Here is a 21796-nt window from a genome sequence, read left to right on the forward strand (position 1 = left end):
TGATCTGACTCCACGATACTCCGCACAAGACCAAAGGATGTGATCAGCGTCCTGGTAACCTTGTCCACATTCACAGAGATTGCTGTCTCCCAACCCCACACGGAACAAGTGAGCGTTTAGACAATAGTGATTGGACATGAGACGAGACATCACGCGTATGAAGTCTCGACTCAAGTCCAACCCTTTGAACCATGCAAACTTCGACACCTTAGGGATAATTGAATGTAGCCATCGTCCCAAGCTCCCTTCACTCCATTGATGTTGCCAGCTAACGAGCGACTGCTGACGATAAATAGAGAAAAATTCACTATAGGCGATCTGTCGATCATAAATGTCGCCTTCCATAGCGCCCACCTTCGCAAGTGAATCCGCCTTCTCATTGCCCAAAATTGAGCAATGCGAAGGGACCCACGCGAAGGTGATGATGAAAGAGCGCACGGATAAAGTACTAAGCAGTTCTCGTATTTTCAAGAGAAAATACGAGAAGTGCTTTACCGACCTAATGGAACGGATAGCCTCGACAGAACTGAGACTATCCGTAAAAATAAAGTAGTGGTCTGGAAGAAGTGAAGCAATAGTTTCCAAAGTGTAGTGAATTGCTGCCAGTTCAGCCACATACACAGAACAAGGAGCTTCAAGTTTTCGAGAGGCGCTATGAAATTCATTAAATACACCAAAACCAGCGGACTCCTCTATTAGAGATCCATCTGTGAAAAACGTTCTTGCAGAATCAACATGGCCAAACTTTGCAGCGTATAATGACGGAGCAATCATAGGACGATGATGCTCTGGAATTCCGTGGATTTCCTGCGTCATAGATAAATCAAAATTCACTGAATTGCCGAAATCGGAGAAGACTACACGATTGGGAATATTTCTTGAAGGGCTGACATCCTGTGTTAAATAAAGGTAGTACAAAGTCATAAAACATGTTTGAGGATTTAGCTCCAGAAGCTTTTCAAAGTTTTCGATCACCAGTGGGTTCATTACTTCGCAACGGGTGAGGAGCCTCAGAGATAACTCTGAAAAACGGACGGATAGTGGCAACATGCCCGCCAGCACTTCGAGACTCATAGTATGAGTCGAGTGCATGCATCCTAACGCGATACGAAGACAACGATACTGGATCCGTTCCAGCTTGATGATGTGGGTTTTAGCTGCCGACTGAAAACAAAAACTACCATATTCTAGAACCGATAAAATCGTTGTCCGGTACAACGTCAGAAGATCTTGTGGATGGGCTCCCCACCACGTTCCGGTAATTGATCGAAGGAAATTGATCCTTGGTTGGCATTTTCGTCTCAGATACTCAATTTGGGATCTCCAGGTGCATTTGGAATCGAACCAGACCCCAAGATATTTGAAAGACATGGAATGAGTGATCGGTTTACCCAAAAGTTGAAGCTTCGGTTGTGCTGGGCTATGCTTCCTAGAAAAAACGACCAACTCAGTTTTCTCCGTGGAGAATTCGATACCCAGCTGAATAGCCCAAGTAGACAAATTGTCCAAGGTATCCTGTAAGGGTCCTTGCAGGTCAACCTCTTTTGGCCCTGTGATAGACACTACGCCGTCATCTGCAAGTTGTCTCAACGTGCAATTGTCACTAAGACAATTGTCAATTTCTCTAACGTAGAAATTGTACAAAAGGGGGCTTAAACATGAGCCTTGGAGGAGACCCATGTAGCTAAATCGAAAAGCTGTAGAGTTTCCATGAGAAAAGCTCATATGTTTTTCTGACAGCAAATTGTACAAAAAATTATTCATTAATGGAGACAATCCACAAGCGTGGAGTTTCTCTGAAAGAACTTCAACGGATACTGAATCAAAAGCCCCCTTGATATCCAAGAACACAGAAGCCATTTGCTCTTTCTTAGCAAATGCTAACTGAATTTCCGAGGAAAGCAACGCGAGACAGTCGTTCGTTCCCTTACCCCTACGGAAACCAAATTGAGTATCTGAAAGAAGGTGGTTCGTCTCAACCCATTTGTCGAGGCGAAAAAGGATCATTTTCTCCATCAATTTCCGAATACACGACAGCATCGCGATGGGCCGATACGAATTGTGATCCGACGCGGGTTTATCAGGCTTTTTAATGGCTATCACCCTCACTTGTCTCCAATCGTCGGGAACAATATTGAGCTCCAAGAACTGATTGTACAAGTGCAACATGCGCCTCTTAGCGACGTCTGGGAGGTTTTTAAGCAAGTTGAACTTGATTCTATCAGATCCCGGGGCAGAATTGCCACACGAAAGGAGAGCGAGTGAAAGTTCGACCATTGAAAAAGGCTGACTGATTTCGTCTACCGAATTCGTGGTTTCGCGAGGAGTCAACTGCGACGGCACGGAATCCGGACACACTTTTCGCGCGAATTTAAGAATCCATTGATCCGAGCATTCCTCGCTTTCGTTGTTAGTGGACCTGTTACGCATTCTTCGCGCCGTACTCCAAAGCGTATTCATAGACGTTTCGCGCGACAATCCGTCTACAAACTGCCGCCAGTAACCCCGTTTTTTGGCCTTGATGAGGCTCTTGAGTTCGCGTTCAAGAGATGTGTATGCGTCGAAATGCTCGCGTGTTCCGCGCTTCCGAAAAAGTTTAAACGCGTCGGACTTTTTACGGTAAACCTCCGTGCATTGTTGATCCCACCAGAGCGATGGTGTTTTCTTACGGATTGACGATCGCGGCACCGGTCGTGTTTGAGCTTGAAGTGCGCTGTCGGCGATGAGATTAGAGAGGAAATTATATTCCTCCAACGGCGGAAGCTCTTCCACTGACGATACTGTATCGCCTATCGCGGATTGGAACTTAGTCCAATCGATGTTACGGGTTAGATCATACGCGACGTTAACGGATTCTGACGAGTTGAACCCACTGGCAATCGAAATTTTGATCGGCAGATGATCACTACCGTGCGGATCCTGGATTACATGCCAAGTGCAACGATAGTGAATTGGAGCAAAAGGTGAGGTCTAATCTGCTACCATTCGAGGATGGACCAGCCAAACGTGTTACTTCTCCATTGTTAAGGATTGTCATGTTGAAGTTGTCGCAGAGATCATAAATCAAAGTAGAACGGTTATCATCGTACAGCTCCCCCCAGCCTGTACCGTGGGAGTTAAAATCTCCCATGATCAACCATGGAGCGGGAAGTACCGCACATATGTCGAAAAGTTGTTTGCGATTAATAGAGACTCTAGGAGCAATATATACAGAAGCAATACAAAGGCTCTTACCTTTAATGGCAGCCTGACATACGACAACTTCAATACCGGGGAATTCGGGAAGATTCACTCTATAGAAGGAATGGCACTTTTTGATCCCCAAAAGTACCCCTCCTCCACGTGAATCCTCACGATCCAATCGAATAATGTTAAAATCATAAAAAGGGAGATCAATTTCTGAAGAGAGCCATGTTTCACAGAGGGCAAATGCATCGCAATTATTGTTATGGACTAAATACTTGAACGAATCTAATTTCGGAATAAGACTTCGACAATTCCACTGTAGAACAGTGATCAAATCCCCGACCTCGTTTGGAAAATTATCCATCGAAGGAGATGATAGCTGCAAGAAGGGGCCATTTTGAAGTCAATTGCTTCAAGAAGGATTTCACAGTGGGAAGCAATGTGAGGACAATGCTTTTCAGAGGATCAGAAATGTTGAGGTATTTGAGAATACCGTCCACAATGTCATCAAATGAGAACAGCCCAGATGAAGAAGGGGTTTCTGTTCCTAAAATTGGGGCACCAGGGGTTTTGGATGTCCCCGGAAGAGGTGGAAAATCCTGGGTATAATCAGTTCTGCGGAATCCAGGAGGAGTAGAAGTCTCCTTTTTTCCACCACTCCTTGATTTGGGCAAGCTGATTTGGGGTTCTTGATCTGCAACTTTCCGCGAACGGATGCGTTTTCGTTTCCGGGCAGAACCTTCCGGAAAACTGAAAGAAACTCCCTCCTCAGCCAAGTCAGAGCCAGACTCGTCATCTGACAAAAGAGCGAAGGGATTTGTTTCGTTGGTCGATGGCTTGGCTGTCTTAAGCATTTCTGCAAAAGACCGCCTGGAACGTTCCTTAAGGGAGCGTTTCATTTTGTCCCCGAGCTGTTTGTACGCCGGGCACGACGAGAGAGCATGAGGAGGAGTTCCGTTGCAGTACACGCATTTTGGTGCAGTAGCTGCGCAGGCGCCATCCTCATGCTTCTCCCCGCATGTGGAGCAGCGTGCCTTGTTGCCGCAGTGGGAGGCCGTATGTCCCAACCGCTTACAATTCTGGCAGTTCATGACCCGAGGTACAAACAACCGCACAGGAAGACGAAGTTTTCCCAGCTCGATGTATTGAGGAAGGGCAGATCCAGAAAAGGTCACCCGAAACGAGTCTGTGGGGGTAAAACTCTTTTTACCCTCGCTGAGCGATACTGACTTCATTCTATGAACGGCCAGTATCTTTACCGGAGGAAGCAAGGGGTTCTTAAATCGGCCAACCGCTTGCTTCTCCAGTATCTCGGGGTTCAGGCTCGCCTCAGTGACCACGCCTTCGATCTCCACATCAGAGGCTGGAATGTACACCCTATATTCCAGTGTGAAAAATTGGGAAACAGCATTTTCATTGGCCTGTTTCAGGTTAGCGACGGTCACACGAAGTTTGTTGTGCCTAACCTTCGTTATTTCGGTCACGGCAGAGAATCGCTTTGTCAGATCATCAGATATCTGAACAACATTCAAGGGTTTGTTTTTGGGCTGAAAATAGACAACCCATGGGCCAGTCGAGTCATTCGGGTAGGCCCGCAATCTGGAGCTTTTCTCAGCCTGCCCATTGTCAGACTGAGACGACGAACCATGGATGACATCATCATTTTTCTTAGATGAATGGTCATCCATGTCGTCTTCTGACAAAACATCCATTTTGTTCAACTAGTGGGAGCGCAAAATGCTCTCCCACTGAACGCACAGACACAATACACAGAAAACACCACAAACACAGAAATACAAAATGAAAATTTAACTAATGGGGGAGGAAAAAAAACAAAAAAAAACAAAAACTTATCTGATAATCCTATACTACTACCACCGAGCGTTATATGTGTAGGCGTTTACACAGATGACTGGGAAGCGACGCGCAGCGTGGATGACCTTCGCTGTGGTGCACTTGATCGAGGCGCGGCACTCAGCGCACACAGGCGCACGATGATTGATGTACGATGAAGATGTAGAAACGGGTGCTCACACTCGATGATGATGATACGTGCGCGGGTATGCGTGACCACGCAACGATGATGCCCAAATTGGTTCGCGAATTTCCAATAGCACGGATTACTCTTTCCGAAAATGACACTTTCTACTAAAAAAAACTCACTTTTCGATCAATTTACCGGGAACTATGCCAGGAGTCACTTAGTGAGAAAAAAACTGATAATTTATATCAAGCGAATACCGAGAAAACTTCCAAAACAACGGAGCGCGAAACAAGTCGACCGTACTTCTTGCTAGGACGCAGTGAGATGAGTAGTATAGTATTATCAGATAAGTTTTTTTTTTTTGTTTCTTTTGCTCCCCCATTAGTTAAATTTCCATGTTGTGTTTCTGTGTTTGTAGTATTTTCTGTGTTTGTAGTGTTTTCTGTGTGTTGTGTCTGTGCGATTTATAATATCGTTTCAGTGGTAAAGCGTTTTGCGCTCCCACTAGTACGTCAAAATTGAGGTTTTGTCGGAAGACGACATGGATGACCAATCATCTTAGAAATCTGATGATGTCATTCCTGGTTCGTCGTCTCAGTCTGTCAATGGGCAGGCTAAGAAAAGCAAAAGATCGCGAGCCTACCCGAATGACTCGACTATTCCATGGGTTGCCTACTTTCAGCCCAAAAAACAAACCTTTGAACGTTGTTCAAATTTCAAATGATTTGACGAAGCGATCCTCGGCCGTGACCGAAATCACGAAGGTAAGGCACAATAAACTTCGTGTATCCGTCTCTAACCTGTAGCAAGCTAATAAGATTGCTGTCTCCCAGCTCTTTGCACTTGAGTATAGAGTTTACATCCCAGCTCGTGATGTGGAGATCGAAGGTAAGCTCACCGAAGCGAGTCTGATCCCCGAGATCTTGGAGAAGCAGGCGTTTGGCCGTTTATAGAACCCTTTGCTTCCACGGTGAAGATACTGCATGTTCAAAAACTGGGCTCAGTATCTGTCAGCGAGGGTGTAAAGAGTTTTACCCCCACAGACTCGTTTCATGTGACCTTTTCTGGTTCAGCCTAGAGTCGGTGTATAAGAGAAGAAAAACAGTTTAACTCGCATCACGGTTTTCGAAAGATTCCCATTCTTTTCACTTGGCAACAGAGGACTTCTACAACAACTTCAAATGACTTCTAGCGAGAGAAAAAATATTGCGGCTGTAGTAAATCATTATATCAGTGATTTTGTCAAATTATCTTAACAAAAAATAGTAGAAATTCTCAATACTAATCATTACCGAGCGTATCCCATGACAATTTAACGCTCACTGCGTGTTTATGCTCATTTCTTCGATTATATTTTATTGCAATACCTTTCGTGGACCTTTCATAGCATCGTAAAGTTTATTTACTTTGCACGATAGGTAGCCGGTTTGACAGTTCAATAGGTAGACTTGGCTTCACTCTTGGCGTGACTCATTATACACCGACTCTAGTTCAGCCCTTCCTCACTACATCGACTTGGGAAAACTTCGACTACCTGTGCCTTTATTCGTTCCCCGGGTCATGAACGGCCAAAACTGTAAGCAGTTGGGACATACGGCCTCCCACTGTGGCGCTGTTCCAAATGCGGGGAGAAGCATAATGATGGCGCCTGTGCAGCTACTGCACCAAAATGCGTGTACTGCAAAGAAACTCCTCCTCATGGTCTCTCGTCGTGTCCGGTGTTCAAACAACGCGGAGAGAAACAACAACGCTCACTGAAGGAACGTTCCAGACAGTTTTTTTGCATTAATGCTGAAGACAGCCACGCCATCGACCAACGGAAAAAATCCCTTTTCTCTTTTGTCAGATGGCGAGACTGACTCTGACTTGGCTGAGGAGGGTACTTCTTTCAGTTTTCCGGAAGGTTTTGCACGGAAACGAAAACGCATCCGTTCGCGGAAAGTTGCAAATCAAGAACCCCAAATCAGCTTGCCAAAATCAAGGAGTGGTGGAAAAAAGTACCTAGATATTTTAGATCCTCTGAAAAACATTGATCTGACAATGCTTCCTACTGTGAAGACATTCTTGAACATCATTGAAGTGGCCCCTCCTTGCAGCCAGTGATGCAAAATATCATGACACTCACGTGACACTCGTCTTCGCATCAACCGACTATCGCTGACAGATCGTTTTGTCACGCAGTGAGAGTTAGAACCATGGCAAACAACAATCACCAGTAATGGTCGCTGCTCACAAGCAAAACTTTACACTCGCTGCTGATGATGAAAAGCACAACGAAAACAGTGAAGACTTCTGCAGTACGATCATGAGAAAAAGCGAAATGACAGAAGAAAATGAAAACAATGCCTACGCATTCCAAGTTCGTCTCGGCAGGCGCGACTGTGTGAGTTACAAACAAAGCAGGCAACATGAAACGGAAGCTGTTGGGCTCACTCACCAACACGTGAGTGTCATGATTTTTTGCATCACTGGCTGCAAGGAGGGGCCACTTCAATGTCAATTGCTTCAAGAGTGTCTTCACAGTAGGAAGCATTGTCAGATCAATGCCAGTGGCCCATCCTCTAATGGCAGTAGATTAGACCTCACACTTTGCTCTAATTCATTATCGTTGGATTGTACGTGGAATGTGATCTAAGATCCCCACGGTAGTGATCACTTTCCGATCAAAGTTTCAGTTGCCAGTGGGTTCAATCCGTCGGAAGCCGTTAACGTCGCGTACGATCTTACCCGTAATATCGATTGGACAAAGTTCAATACTGTGATCGATGAAGCCCTAACGTCGGTAGAAGGGCTTTCACCGTTGGAGGAAAATAACTTCCTCTCCAATCTGATCTTGAATAGCGCGCTTCAAGCTCAAACTCGGCCGGTTCAAGGAACGTCTTTCCGTAGGAAACCTCCTTCCCCTTGGTGGGACCAGCAATGCGCTGAAGTTTATCGTAAAAAGTCCGACGCGTTTAAGTTTTTCCGGAACCGTGGGACACCCGTACATTTCGAAGCATACTCGGCTCTTGAACGTGAGCTCAAGAGCCTCATTAAAGCCAAGAAACGCGGATACTGGCGGCAATTCGTGGACGGATTATTGCACGAAACGTCGATGAATACGCTTCCAGCCTTTTTCAATGGTGGAGCTCTCACTCGTGCTCCTATCGTGTGGCAATTCGGCTCCGGGGGCTGATAGGATCAAGTTCAACTTGTTGAAGAACCTTCCTAAGAAGCGCATGTTGAACTTATTTGGTCAGTTCCTGCAGGTCAATATTGTCCAGGATTATTGGAGGCGGATGAGAGTTATAGCCATTAAAAAGCCTGGCAAATCCGCGTCAGATTACAACTCGTACCGACCCATCGCGATGTTGGCGTGCATTCCTAAATTGTTGGAGAAAATGATCATTTTTCGCTTGGACAAATGGGTTGAGATGAACCACCTACTTTCAGATACTCAGTTTGGTTTCCGTAGGGGCAAGGGAACGAACGACTGTCTCGCGTTGCTTTCCACAGAAATTCAGTTGGCTTTTGCTAAAAAAAAGAGCAAATGGCATCTGTGTACTTGGATATTAAGGGGGCTTTTGATTCAGTATCGGTTGAAGTCCTTTCAGACAAACTCCACGCTTGTGGCCTTTCTCCATTAATTAATAACATGTTATACAATTTGCTATCAGAGAAACATATGAGATTTTCTCATGGAATCTCTACATCTTCACGATTTAGCTACATGAGTCCCCTTTTGTATAATTTCTACGTCAGAGAAATTGATAATTGTCTTAGTGACAACTGCACGTTGAGACAACTTGCAGATGTCGGTGTAGTGTATTTCACAGGGCCCAAAGGGGTCGATCTGCAAGGACCCTTACAGGATACCTTAGACAGTTTGTCTACTTGGTCTACTTGTGTAGGTATCGAATTCTCCACGGAGAAAACTAAGTTGGTCGTTTTTTCTAGGAAGCATAGCCCAGCACAACCGAAGCTTCAAATTTTGGGTAAGCCGATCACTCATTCTATGTCGTTCAAATATCTTGGGGTCTGGTTCGATTCTAAATGCACCTGGAGATCCCACATTGAGTATCTGAAGCGGAAATGCCAACAAAGGATCAATTTTCTCCGTACAATTACCGGAACGTGGTGGGGAGCCCATCCGCAAGATCTCTAACGTTGTACCGGACAACGATTTTATCGGTTTTAGAGTACGGTAGCTTTTGCTTCCAGTCGGCGGCTAAAACGCACATCATCAAACTGGAACGGATCCAGTATCGCTGTCTTCGTATCACGTTAGGATGCATGCACTCGACTCATACGATGAAGTGTTGGCGGGCATGTTGCCACTATCGGATCGGTTTTCGGAATTGTCCCTCAGACTCCTCACCCGTTGTGAAGTTATGAACCAACTGATGATTGCAAACTTTGAGAAGCTTCTTGAGCTAAACCCTCAAACTCGTTTTATGTCATTGTACTACGAGTACACAGGATGTCAGCCCTTCACAACATAATCCTCCTCAGTGTTCACTCGGCTGTCGACAAAAGCAGACCACTCTCGATGTGTGCTACGCGATCGTTTGTTTTCTCGGCAGCAACCATTGTGTGGTCCTCCTCATTGTTCTTCATCAGCAGTTCTTTCGGTCGATGCGTCGTCGACTTTGGAAAGCAACCGTTTCGTGATGAGTGTGTGAGTGCTGACCACGTTTTGCGTCCATTGCTGCAATGGACGCGCTCTGACCCTCGTTGGCGTACAACAATTTGCCATACAATGAAACTACTGGAAGTTCCAGTTCTGATGGAGGAGGCTTTTTGGATAGCGGAAGATAAAGTGTTTATTGTGTTGTACCTTTTGACTATATTTTTAAGATGTATTGTATAGTGACCAAGAATCCTCGGCTCTGTTAAGTTAATTCGGTTGAGCCTTACCAAATAAATTAATAAACAAAAAAAAAAAAAACATAATCCTCATCGTGTATGCTTCTCCGACTTCGGCAATTCAGTTAATTTTGATGTAGCTATGACGCAAGAGATTTGCGGTATCCCAGAGCATCATCGGTCCATGATTGCTTCGTCAATTTTTGCTGAAAGTTTGGCTAAGTTGATTCCGCATGATCATTCTTCACAGATTTATCATTAATAGAGGCGTCCGCTGGTTTTGGTATTTTTAACGAATTACATACCGCCTCTTGAATGCTTTAAGGGGAAGCTCACCGCTCCGAAAAAATAATTACGTTTTGATTTTTCTAAAAATATTGGAAAAAGATATCAAAATTCTAAGAAAATCACATATTTTTTTAATTTTTCAAAGAAAATTCACGTGCAAAAACATTTTTTATAAGTCATTATGGCATAAAGTTGGACTCAAAAAACCACAAAACATCAACTTTTCGGTTTTTCTGAGAGTCCAATTATTTTTCATGATGGGATAGAAAAAAAATTTTTGCATGTAATTTTTGACAAAAATCTAAGGAAGAAACTGATTTTCTTGGATTTTTGATAATTTTTCCCAATATTTTTAGAAAAATAAAAACGTACCGAAAATATTTTTTTATTTTTGGGCCGGTGAGCTTCCCCTTAAGCTCCCTGTTTCGTATATGTTGCTGAACTGGCAGCAATACGCTAGAAACTATCGCCTCACTTGCACCAGATCACTATTTTATTTTTACGTATAATCTCAGTTATGTCGAGGCTATCCGTTCCATGAGGCCGGTAAAGCACTCCTCGTATTTTCTCAAATACGAAAGCTTCTAAGTGCTTTATTTTAAAGATCTTTTGTCATCACCTTTGCATGGGCCCCATCTCATTGCTCGATTCCGGGCAATGAGAAGGCGGAATCGCTTGCAAAGGTCGGCGCTATGGAAGGCGATATTTACGATCGACAAATCGCCTACAACGAATTTTTCTTCATTTATCGTCAACAGGCACTCGCCAGCTGATAACATAAATGGAGTGAAGGGTGTTTGGGACGATGGCTGGGGGACAGCAATCTCTGTGGACAAGGTTACCAGGACGCAGATCACATTATTTGGTCTTGTGCTGAGCATCGTTGAGTCAGATCTGAGCTATTAGATTCCCTTCGGGCTCGAGGTAGATAACCTAATATTCCAGTTCGGGATGTTTTGGCAGGACGCGATCTGGAGTTTATTAAACTCATATATGTTTTCTCGATGAATAGGGTTAAATACCCCATTTCCGGCCTATTAAGCACAACCCGCACTTAGTCTTTCTTAATCTGGATCAGTTTAGCACCAAACAGAATTTTATTATCACTGATGGCTTCCAAATTTATTTACCTTTCCGTACGTACCATAAGATTTGAAAACGAGAAACCAATCGTTAAGATATTGTCAAAAGTCCAACACTGCTTCTTGACGACAAACTCGGCCTATGGATTTTAAACTCGGCCTAACGCATTGAAACGCAATTGAAACGCCAATGAATTCACTTCGGCCTATCGGATGAAGATAAAAATGGATTCGGTTGGAGCGCTTCTTTTGTTTTTGGGAATAATGGGTGCAAACTTTCATACCACGCGTTCTCATTGACTTCGTTCGGTAGCTTATTAACTAAAGTATCGTACCAAACGCATAATTGACTTGTTAACTCTGAAATCATGGAGTTATTTGAAGTTTTCTGCTCGATAGGCCCAAAATGGGCGATTAGGCCGAAGTAGTTCTCTACCCTATTAACCTTAGATTGTATTTTATGTGTGTGTGGGTTTTTTTTATGTTTGTTTTGTAATAATAGTAGAATTACTCTGTTGATATCAAGTTGAATAGGAATAAGTTCATGTTTAGAAATAATGAAATATTTGTATCGTAAATCCAAATATATCATATTAACAATATGATCCATTCATGCATTTTCCAAATGTTGCAATGGCGACCCGCAAAATATTGCTTCACGCACCATCTAGTGTTGAAAAAGGTCAGCAACCATCATTCAATTACAATCGAGGGGTGCGAATACAGCTCTTATTACAAAAGTAAGAGTCAAATTATGTTCATTAATTACATTGTGTATATTACTTTCAAATTTGTCTGAAATGTCACTGTTGTCATCAAATAAAATAATATGCTGAAATACATTCATTTGAAATATTAAACAAATTTTCATTTGGTTTACCGCTCGTGACGATAAACAAATACATTGGTAGCCTTTTTGGCCACGAGGTACCTTCATCGCTAGAAAGCGAAAGAGTGGATCATATTGTTAATATAATATATTTGTTAAATCATATTTCAAACCTCCTTCTCCCTCTCCCCATCCATGAAACTGTAAATCTCAACTAATCTCGAGACGACCGCGAGTGCTCGGTTCAATTCCTTTAACTTTAGATTCAACACAGTTCAAAAAACTAGTGTAAATTTCTGTTCAGTATGATGCACATAAATGGAGCGTCACATATAAGTTTACATTATATATCATGTAAAGTTCTGAGACATTTCATGCAATGTAGCAAAAATTGTATACAAAAGCCAATTGTTGTAAACAGCATTGTTTACAAGTTGCTCGATTGCGTGACATGAAATAAAAGTTTACGTGAATGAATATTTACATCACTATTAAAATTTATCTGTGAAGACATTAATAATGTATAACGCAAAAGATAATTTGGCTCTGTAAAGTTTATTCGATTGAGCCTTTACAAATAAAAATGTAAACTTATATGATATGTGACGCTCCTTTTATGTGCATCATACTGAACAGAAATTTACACTACTTTTTCGAACTGTGTATAGTCATTCCTGAGTTTATTTTCTCCTGCTTGGGTTCAGCGTAGGGGAGAATGGTATACAACGCACCCCCTGGGCAGAACGCACCAACTGACTTTCATTTGTGTTTTTCATGGCTTTTACGTAACTTTTTTGTTGTCTTATCAAGCAGCACTTCTAGCATAGCATCTGAACTCAAAATCCTGCATGATAAATCCTTGAATTGGATTAAAAATTCCAAGAAAAACTCAAAATAAAATGAAAAAGTGCGTCTTACCCCGGGGGTGCGTTATGTACTGTCCTCCCCTACGTCAAAAGAATAGTTTTTTCAAAGAAGTTTCAGATTTATGATTGAGCTAATGTAGATAGAAACATCTTCAATGCAAACGACTTCTCCAATTTGAACAATCTTCGTTCACGATACAAACCACTCGGTATGACTTAGGGGGGATTTTGAAATTTAAAAATCCAATCCATCTTTTCGACGACACTATCAGGCACGAGTTTTTGATCACAACTCCACAGGTTTCGTCTACTTGTCCGTTATATTGTTTATTTTCATAATTTCTATTTCAAACTAAGAATGAGACACCCTAATACACATGCACGCTAATAGCAATCAAAAAGTGCTGCGCCTAATGGAGCGAATGCCAATTTTACTTTCATTTGGCATTTTGTCGCTTGTAGACAAAAAATAGGGAAACAAAAAAGAATTCATTGAGCCGTTATTTTCGGCAGAACCAAAACGCCAAACGCAGTGTTGATAAAACCTTTGCATCGTCTTCATCGTCGTCGTGCTGGTTTGTGTCGTCCGGGAGAATCGTTGTTCAACGTTAATCGTCATAATCTAATTTACTTGCAAAGGTAATTCAATTTTTGCAGACAAGATTTTGACAAAACGTGTATTTTTTTAGTTTTTTTTCTTATGTTTTCTTTTTACGCGTTACGTATCATAGACACATTTTTTTCACGCCAAATGCTCCCTACCAAACTTTATAAATTTTCAATAATGCATAGCAGCTAGTAGCTTCAAGTAAAAAACGCTGTGACTGTAATAACTATTATGCAATTGCATCGATTCTCAACTTGAGGTACGTGAACCCCCACCAAGCGAAAATCACATGAAAGCGATATTGAATGAGCTTGACCGCAAGGTGGGGGAACGTTGAGAATCGATATTCAATTGACTTTTAGTCAAACATATTGTCCCACATACACTCTTAATAGTCCACTTCTGATTACGCGAAACAGTTTTTTCCACTGCACCAGGAGTCCATTATCATCATATCACTTCACAGTTTAAATACAACCAATCGATCAATCACCATACACGTCAGAGCCACTTGTAGCGAAATCAACTTATAATTTCAATTTTGATATCACTTCCAGTCTCTTGCAGCCCTAGATACGCTCAACATGGAACAGCACACCGCGGATGAACTTCAGGCACCGGATTGGCTGAACGACCAGTTCTTCCTGGAGGTGATCAGGAAGGCTCAGAATGATCCTTCAATTACACTCTGTCATGGTTGCAAACTTCGCCCAGGCACGAATCCCGGTGATCACTTCGGCAGCGTCATGTTCAGAACTGCGGTCCATTATCGATCAAACCGATTCCAAAGCGAACGGGCTATAAGTCTAATCATGAAGACCACGACAGAAGCTGAGGGATATAAAAAGGAGGTGCTGAAGGACAACTCTCTGTTTGACACGGAAATCAAGATGTACAGTGAAGTGCTTCCGGCAATGTCCAAGGTTCTGGAGGAAGCTGGAGAGCACTTGGAAGTTCCAAGGTATGTGGTGAAAGTTTGATTCACTATCCAAAGCAATATGCTAGTTAATACTCTCCAAACCATTTAGGCTGATCTATGGTGCAATCAAACCGCATACCATAATCGTTCTTGAAGATATTTCACCGAAAGGCTGGCAAACCGGACGGGAACTCGTTACTAGCTTTGAGGAAGCCCTTCCCACAATAAGGAACATTTCCAAATTCCATGCTGCCTCCTTGGTCCTACACCAAACGGTGAGTGAATCATTTTTCAATATACATTACAATACAAACCGTATTCAACTTTTAGTCCATGGATCTATCGACGATCCATGCTCAAATATATACGAAGGAATTCGGTGGAGGTTTAGAAATTTTCTATAAAGGCTTTGATGATTTTTGTGACGCTGTACAAACCTGGGACGGTTGCGACAAGTTTGCTCCCAAGTTCAAAGATCTAAAAGGTGTGATTAAGAAGAAGCTTCAGCAAGTGTACATTTCAAATTCCAAAGGCGTCGGATACAACGTGCTGAATCACGCAGACTTACACTGGAAGAACCTGCTCCATAAGAAGACTTCAAACGATCGAATCAAGGATTCCATGTTGATAGATTACCAATGCTGCAACTGGGGATCGCCAGCTGTCGACGTTCTTTGTCTTTTGGATATGGTCGTGGATCATGAGACCAAGAAAAACTACCGGAAGGAAGTAATCTACGAATACTATCAGCACTTTGTGGAGGTTTTGAACAAGCTTGGATTCCTGGGCAGCGTTCCAACTTTGACTGATTTGCACATTGAACTACTACGGAAAGGAATCCTGGGTAATGTTATGATTCTGTTTAGATAAGTTTCAGTTTTTATGGTTTAAATTTTGAAATATTTTTTCAGAGGTCTTCCATGTCGTAGTGTTTGAACAGTTCAAACATACAGAATTAACCGAAACGACGCTTGAGGATATAAACTCCGGCCAACTGGAGAATCCGGGCTTTGGGAAAGAGCAGTATTTGAATGTTGTACGAACGGAACTGCCTTTGTTAATGTACAAAGGTCTGTTGGATTGAGTCTTTGGCGAGTGAAATACAGTTCCATTATTTAGTAAAATAGACACCTTTTAAGATTACTGTACTCTTTGGATGTTACCGCGTGAAACTATAGAAGGCATTAAATAAGTTCACTTTTTATTAACTCGCTTTTCAGACAAAATCAGACCCTGTGTATTTCTTCATCTAAGGTGCTACGTTCTTATTGTAAATGTAGTAGTAAAATTATGTTTATTTCTGTTGATTATGGTAGTACATTGATTTATCATTTTAATTGATTAGCCTACTTGGCTCTTCATCTTTGTTTAATTTGATATTCTAATTTAATATTTGCGTTTTTCAACTAGTTTACAGAATATCCCTTTGGGGATGTGTTTTATTTGAATTGGAAAAAAGTGATAACCTACCTAACTACGAGTATAACTTAACCTAACGTGCTAGATCACGTATGATCTGATGATTTGATCTCAGGCAGATGTCTCTGAACCTTTCCAGGATGAATACTCTCCGTTCTTCTAATGTTTGAATTCCAGCCAGGAAGTGGATCTCAGAATTTCTAGTCCGCGGGGGACTGTTTAGGACCATCCTAAGGATCTTGTTCTGGATCCTTTGGAGTTTAAGGTGATGGCATTTTGCGCAACTCTCCCAGATTGGCATACCGTACTCGATTACAGGTACGGCGGATCTTACTAGCAAAATCGTTATTTCTGAGATCCACCAACCTGGCCTGAATGATCTTTGTTAATCGATTGCAATTGGTCTTCAAGTTAGGCAGGCCAGTACGCTGGTACTGCCTACGAATGGTGTTACGGAGTCTAATGAGATCTTTGGTAGGGCTGTCAAGGTTCAGAGTGTTACTCACCTGTCTGGATACTGGCATGCGTTGTTCCCTGGCCCGGGAAATCGCCTCCTCGATGGTTTGTAGACACCGGTCAACATCTTCCGACGTCCCCGGTTGGACATCGTAGTCGATGGTTGTGTCGACGCAGTGTTGATATTGTGCCCAGTTGACTCGATGGTAGTTGCGCCGGGAAGCTTCGAATCGGTTTACCGAGGATCCAACTACGGCCACCACCGGGTAGTGGTCCGAGCTCAGCTCCTGGAATCCCACAGGTTGCGAGACGTTGTGTTCCATGTTGCTTACGAAGATGTCGATGGTCGCATGGACCCCAGACCGACTCAACCGGGTGGGAGAGTCCGGGGCCAAGATGGTATAGTGGCCCTCTTGCAGGTCTTCATTGAGGATGATGCCGTTTCTATTGCTCCGACCGTTGCCCCAAGCTTCATGTTTTGCGTTCAGATCGCCAGCGATGATAAAGTTCCCGCTTCTCCGGGTGAGTTTGATGATGTCTTTGCGAAGGGCCATTGACGACCCGTCCCTGATGTTGGTTTGCTTGGGGCAGTAGGCCGCGATGATGGTGATTGGGCCAAGTGATGTGCTCACCTCCACTCCGATGGCTTCAATTGTTTTCAGCTGGAAGTTTGGTAGCAGCCGGCAACTGATGTTCCGTCTTGCAGCGATGGCCACTCCTCCACCTTCAGAGCAGGTGCGATCAAGTCTGACGAGCCGGAAGTCGGAAAGGAATACGTTCAGTTCGGGCTTCAGATGCGTCTCGATGATGATAGCAATGTCGACCTCCTTGGTGTTGAGGAGATCGAGTAGCTTTCTATGCTTGTTCGTCAGTGAGCAAGCGTTCCAATTTGCAATTTTTATAGCTTCATGGTCCATTCTTGGTGACGAGTGACAAGGCAGCATGAAGCTGTTCAGATCGAGTCTTGCAGGTACGCATGATGATGATAACCTCGGCCACGAGCGTCACAAGTTCCTCCGAGGTGAACGGAGAATCGTCGACAGAATCACCTGAGACAGCACCAGCGTATGATAAACCAGGGGCGGTGGATGAACCTGGAATTGGCTGGGCCACAGCAACAGCGAGACGATGCTGAACTGTCCGACTGTTGGGAACCATTTGGAAACTCGCTTGATTGGCTTGTCGGTTGTTGAGCGGAAGCGGGGCTAGGTTCGGAACATGTCGACGGGGCGAGAGAGCTGGGTACTGGACTTCCGTTAGTACAGAAGGCGAACGATGATTACGAAGGCGACCGAGCTGGTTGTTGATTGTGGTCTTCCGACAGATATTAATGAACTCCACTCGCTTGGGACATCCGCGATTGGAGGCTTGGTGGTTTCCACCGCAGTTGACACACGTTGGCTCGATGTCATCAACTTGCTCACAGGACGCAGTTGAGTGAGTTCCAGCACACTTGTCGCAGTTTGTCTTCATGTGGCAGTTTTTGGTGCCATGGCCATATGAGAGGCAGTTCATACACTGCGTTACATCACGATGTAATGCTCCCAACTGATGATGACCTGGAACAGGTCCCGGATTTTGGATCTCAGAGCCGCAAGACTGGTGGATCCCTTCGTGAAATGCACCAGGAACAACTGATCACGGAAGCTGGTGTTTTGGTTGGGACGCCGGTTCATCTGGAACACGGCCTTAGGTTGGATCCCAAGCCGCTCCAGCTCGGACTTCACCGCAGCAGCCTCGAACGACGGTAATCCACGCAAAACCACCTTCAGTGGCTTGCTCGATGGCAGATCATGCGTGAAAAAGTCCACGTTGTTGTTCTTCAGGAAACTTCCTATTTGTTTGTACTCCTCCAGGCTGGAGCACATGATTTTGGTACCGATGCTGCAAAGCTTGAAGCGAGGCAGCAGCTTGTGTTTTGCCAGCTCGGCACCCAGCTTGGCAACATCCTTCACCGGCGTAAAAAGCGAGGGAATCCGCTCTCGTCTTGCAATGGGAACGGCGTCACCACCGCCATTTTCTTCCGGGAGTACTGCATACTGGTTGGCTTGCAGTACTCGTTTTCCGGCGTCATCCTGCGACGCGCTGGGCTTGATTAGCACCTTCTTTGAATGGCCCGCTGCTGGCTCATTGGCACGTTTCGGCACCATTTGTTTCGTGTTTGCAAGTTCAATTAAACTTGTCAGAACGCGAGAAGGTGGCGACACTTCCACGGCGCAACGCGACAGCACAAAACGAAACAAAATCGAATCGAGAACTCGAACGAAAATACGGACTGAACAGCTCGACAGTCGAGCAAAGAATCTTATTGTAAATTATGCCTGCTTTCAATTTATAGTTCTAGTGAGAAAATCGTACCCTCAGAAAAGCAAACGTTAGACCGTCATCAGTTTCGTATATGAAATATGGAGTTTAGAAAAGTTCTTCAATTAGGCCTTGTAATCTTCTGAAGGTGGCCTTAGCTCGGTCGGTAAAGAAGTAGCTATAAAGCAAGACCATTCTGGAAGCGGCTAATAGATTTGATTCCCGGTGCGGTCTAGGAATTTTTCGGGATGACGAATTTCTCGAATTCCCTGGGCATAGGGTATGATTGTACTTGGCACACAATAATACTAAAGCAAACACCACATGGAGAAAATTATTGACAATACTCAAAATTATTGACAATAATATTGATGCATATATTGATGACGAAAATATTTATGAACATATTGACGCCAAACCAACAAAGTTTGATTTCAGGTTTAAATCTTTCCCCTCATTTTTCCCTTCTGTTTGACTACAACAGCAGATGGGGCTTGTTCATCTGCAACCTTTTTCAAGGTGATTTTGATTTGACTCTGAATATTCCATCGGATACAACAATGTTAGCGACTCTGTATTCTCCCCGAAAATATTGTTGAAAATATTGGCATGAAAATGTTGATGGAAATATTGACGAAACTTCTGTCGTGTGGGGTGCACTTAATACAAATATGGTACAGGATTAGAAAGTTGTCAATTAACAACTGTGGAAGTGCTCAAAGAATACTAAGTGGAGAGCAAGCGTACAGTCGCAGATTCCGGAGCTTCCCAAGCAACATTGCAAGTTTATCGTGGTTTTATAGCATTCTACAAGTCTAAATCATGGTCTACAGAACCCTCATAAAACCTTAATTGTTACTTGGGTTCTGAAGTGGTATGGAGTTCTTTTCAAAGGGAAATATAGATAGAATAGTATAGTACACTGGAGTCGTTTTTTACGCAGGAGATACGTGCCGCGTAAAAAAAAAACGCTTAAAAAAACTACCGAGATTTTGATTTTTCCCATGCTTAAATATTTTATATAAATCGGATTTTGATGCCATTCGTTATTATAGCATGCTATGGTCCATATAGACATATTTTAAAAAAATCTGTATTTACACCAAAAATTGTGATTTTTTTAAAAGTATGCCATTCGATTACCTATAGTTTGAAACGGATACAAGTCGATAGGTCGTATCGTTGTCGAGAAATCGTGTAAAAAAAAACCGTGTAAAAAAAAACCGCGTAAAAAAAACCGCGTAAAAAGCGACTCCAGTGTATACTCAGATCTTTGAGGGCGTGTTCTAGTTCAAAGAGCCAGCTCGTACTCGCTCGAAGATGTTCGTACTTCCTTGTGATTTTTTGTCTTTCTGTTTTCTATTTTCTAAAATGACATTCAATCGTCAACATAACGGATTGCCTCTCTCTCTCTCTCTCTCTAAAGGGCCTGGGTTCAATCCCAGTCGGCAAAGTAAAGCCGTTGGCCCCCGGACGGGAAACAAATCAAGGAAAAAAATCAAAATAATGAGCCAGTTCGAGCTGGTAGAACCTAAGAAGAAGAGGAAAAAACTGCCTTATTTTTGTTTGTGAAGTGTTCTTCTTTTCTCGCGGAAACGTCCGCGCAAAAACTATTTCATTATGGGCGACGTAGTCGACTGTCAAAATACAAGAAAATAGATTCCCTGTTGTAAAAAATTCTCGCGTTTCTATTCGTTCACCCGACCAATCAGGCGCTGGTTCGCGTTTGAATTGGTTCATAAAAGTCCTCCTATTGTCTCCTCTTCCTCTTAGGGTAGAACATACTCGGGTTAAAGCATGCGGCTCACTTAGTAATGGAACAACATCATTTGGGTCTATATCGGAATTGAATTGACGGATTTGAAAACAGTTTTCACTCAAGTGCATGCTATTCCTTATTTTTAACAAAAATATACGAAACGAATTTTTCGTCGCGGATTCGAAGGAATTATCGAACTTTTCCCTTAATACAACCCATCAAGCGGCACACAACGGTTTCATCTGAGCTGCCTTTTTGATGTCTGTACCTTTTAACTTCAGTTTCTTCTTCATAATGACCAATAGTTTTCAATGGGCCTGAACTAAGGACAATTGGGCGAATTGAGGGTTTTCGTAACAAACTGGACTCCGTTGTCATTGTACCATTGTTGTACTTCCCGGCTGTAGTGACAACGCAAGATCCGGCCAAAATGTCACCGGACCATCATGTGACCCTATTAAAGGGTGATACGGTCAAAATTTGGTCAATATCAACTTGACGTATTTCTTTCAATTTTGCAATTAAAAAACCTGAACACCCCTCATTTTGAAGGTGTGTGTGTGTAGAATGTTGCTCCTATTTTGATTTTGGAATTCACTCTTCAGTTGTTAAAATGCCGTCCAAGCAAGAAGAGCAGCGTATCAAAATTTTGCTCGCGCATCGCGAAAATCCGAGCTACTCGCACGCAAAGTTGGCAAAATCGCTAAAAGTTGCCAAATCAACCGTTACAAATGTAATTAAAGTGTTTGGGGAACGTTTGTCGACAGCCAGGAAGTCTGGATCGGGGGGAAATCGAAAACCGGAAGCCGCTGAGACGACAAAGAGAGTTGCTGGTAGTTTCAAGCGAAACCCTAACCTCTCTCTCCGAGATGCCGCAAATAAGCTGGGTGTATCGTCTACAACCGTGCATCGAGCCAAAAAACGAGCCGGACTATCGACTTACAAGAAGGTAGTGACTCCAAATCGCGATGATAAACAAAATACGACGGCCAAAGCGCGATCCCGGAGGCTGTACACGACGATGCTGACGAAGTTTGACTGCGTGGTAATGGACGACAAAACCTACGTCAAAGCCGACTACAAGCAGCTTCCGGGACAGGAGTTTTATACGGCAAAAGGAAGGGGAAAGGTAGCAGATGTTTTCAAGCACATGAAACTGTCAAAGTTCGCAAAGAAATATCTGGTTTGGCAAGCCATCTGTACCTGTGGCTTGAAAAGCAGCATTTTCATAGCTTCCGGGACTGTCAACCAA

At 43.3% G+C, this 21796-nt stretch overlaps 1 protein-coding gene and 1 pseudogene across 1 annotated transcript; both read left to right on the forward strand.

Annotated features, from left to right (window-relative positions):
- Positions 1 to 21796, forward strand: part of LOC135706515 (uncharacterized) — a 70979-nt pseudogene that overhangs the window by 27967 nt on the left and 21216 nt on the right.
- On the forward strand, positions 14226 to 15730 carry LOC135706514 (uncharacterized). The gene is made up of 4 exons (XM_065228128.1): positions 14226 to 14648; positions 14716 to 14881; positions 14937 to 15450; positions 15518 to 15730. The coding sequence occupies exons 1-4, from the start codon at positions 14272 to 14274 to the stop codon at positions 15688 to 15690; spliced, it is 1230 nt and encodes a 409-aa protein (XP_065084200.1). The 5' UTR covers positions 14226 to 14271; the 3' UTR covers positions 15691 to 15730.

The sequence above is a fragment of the Ochlerotatus camptorhynchus genome, unplaced genomic scaffold (genome assembly GCF_037179485.1).
Source record: "Ochlerotatus camptorhynchus isolate MF236.1 unplaced genomic scaffold, CSIRO-AGI_Acam_v1.1 ptg000283l, whole genome shotgun sequence".
Lineage (NCBI taxonomy): Eukaryota > Metazoa > Arthropoda > Insecta > Diptera > Culicidae > Ochlerotatus > Ochlerotatus camptorhynchus.

Excerpts from the sequence above, each read along its gene's own strand:
- LOC135706514 (XM_065228128.1), top strand. The coding sequence starts at position 14,272 with ATGGAACAGCACACCGCGGATGAACTTCAGGCACCGGATTGGCTGAAC. Across the intron at positions 14,882-14,936 it reads CCTTGGTCCTACACCAAACG|TCCATGGATCTATCGACGAT; the intron begins GTGAGTGAATCA and ends TTCAACTTTTAG. Across the intron at positions 15,451-15,517 it reads ACTACGGAAAGGAATCCTGG|AGGTCTTCCATGTCGTAGTG; the intron begins GTAATGTTATGA and ends ATATTTTTTCAG.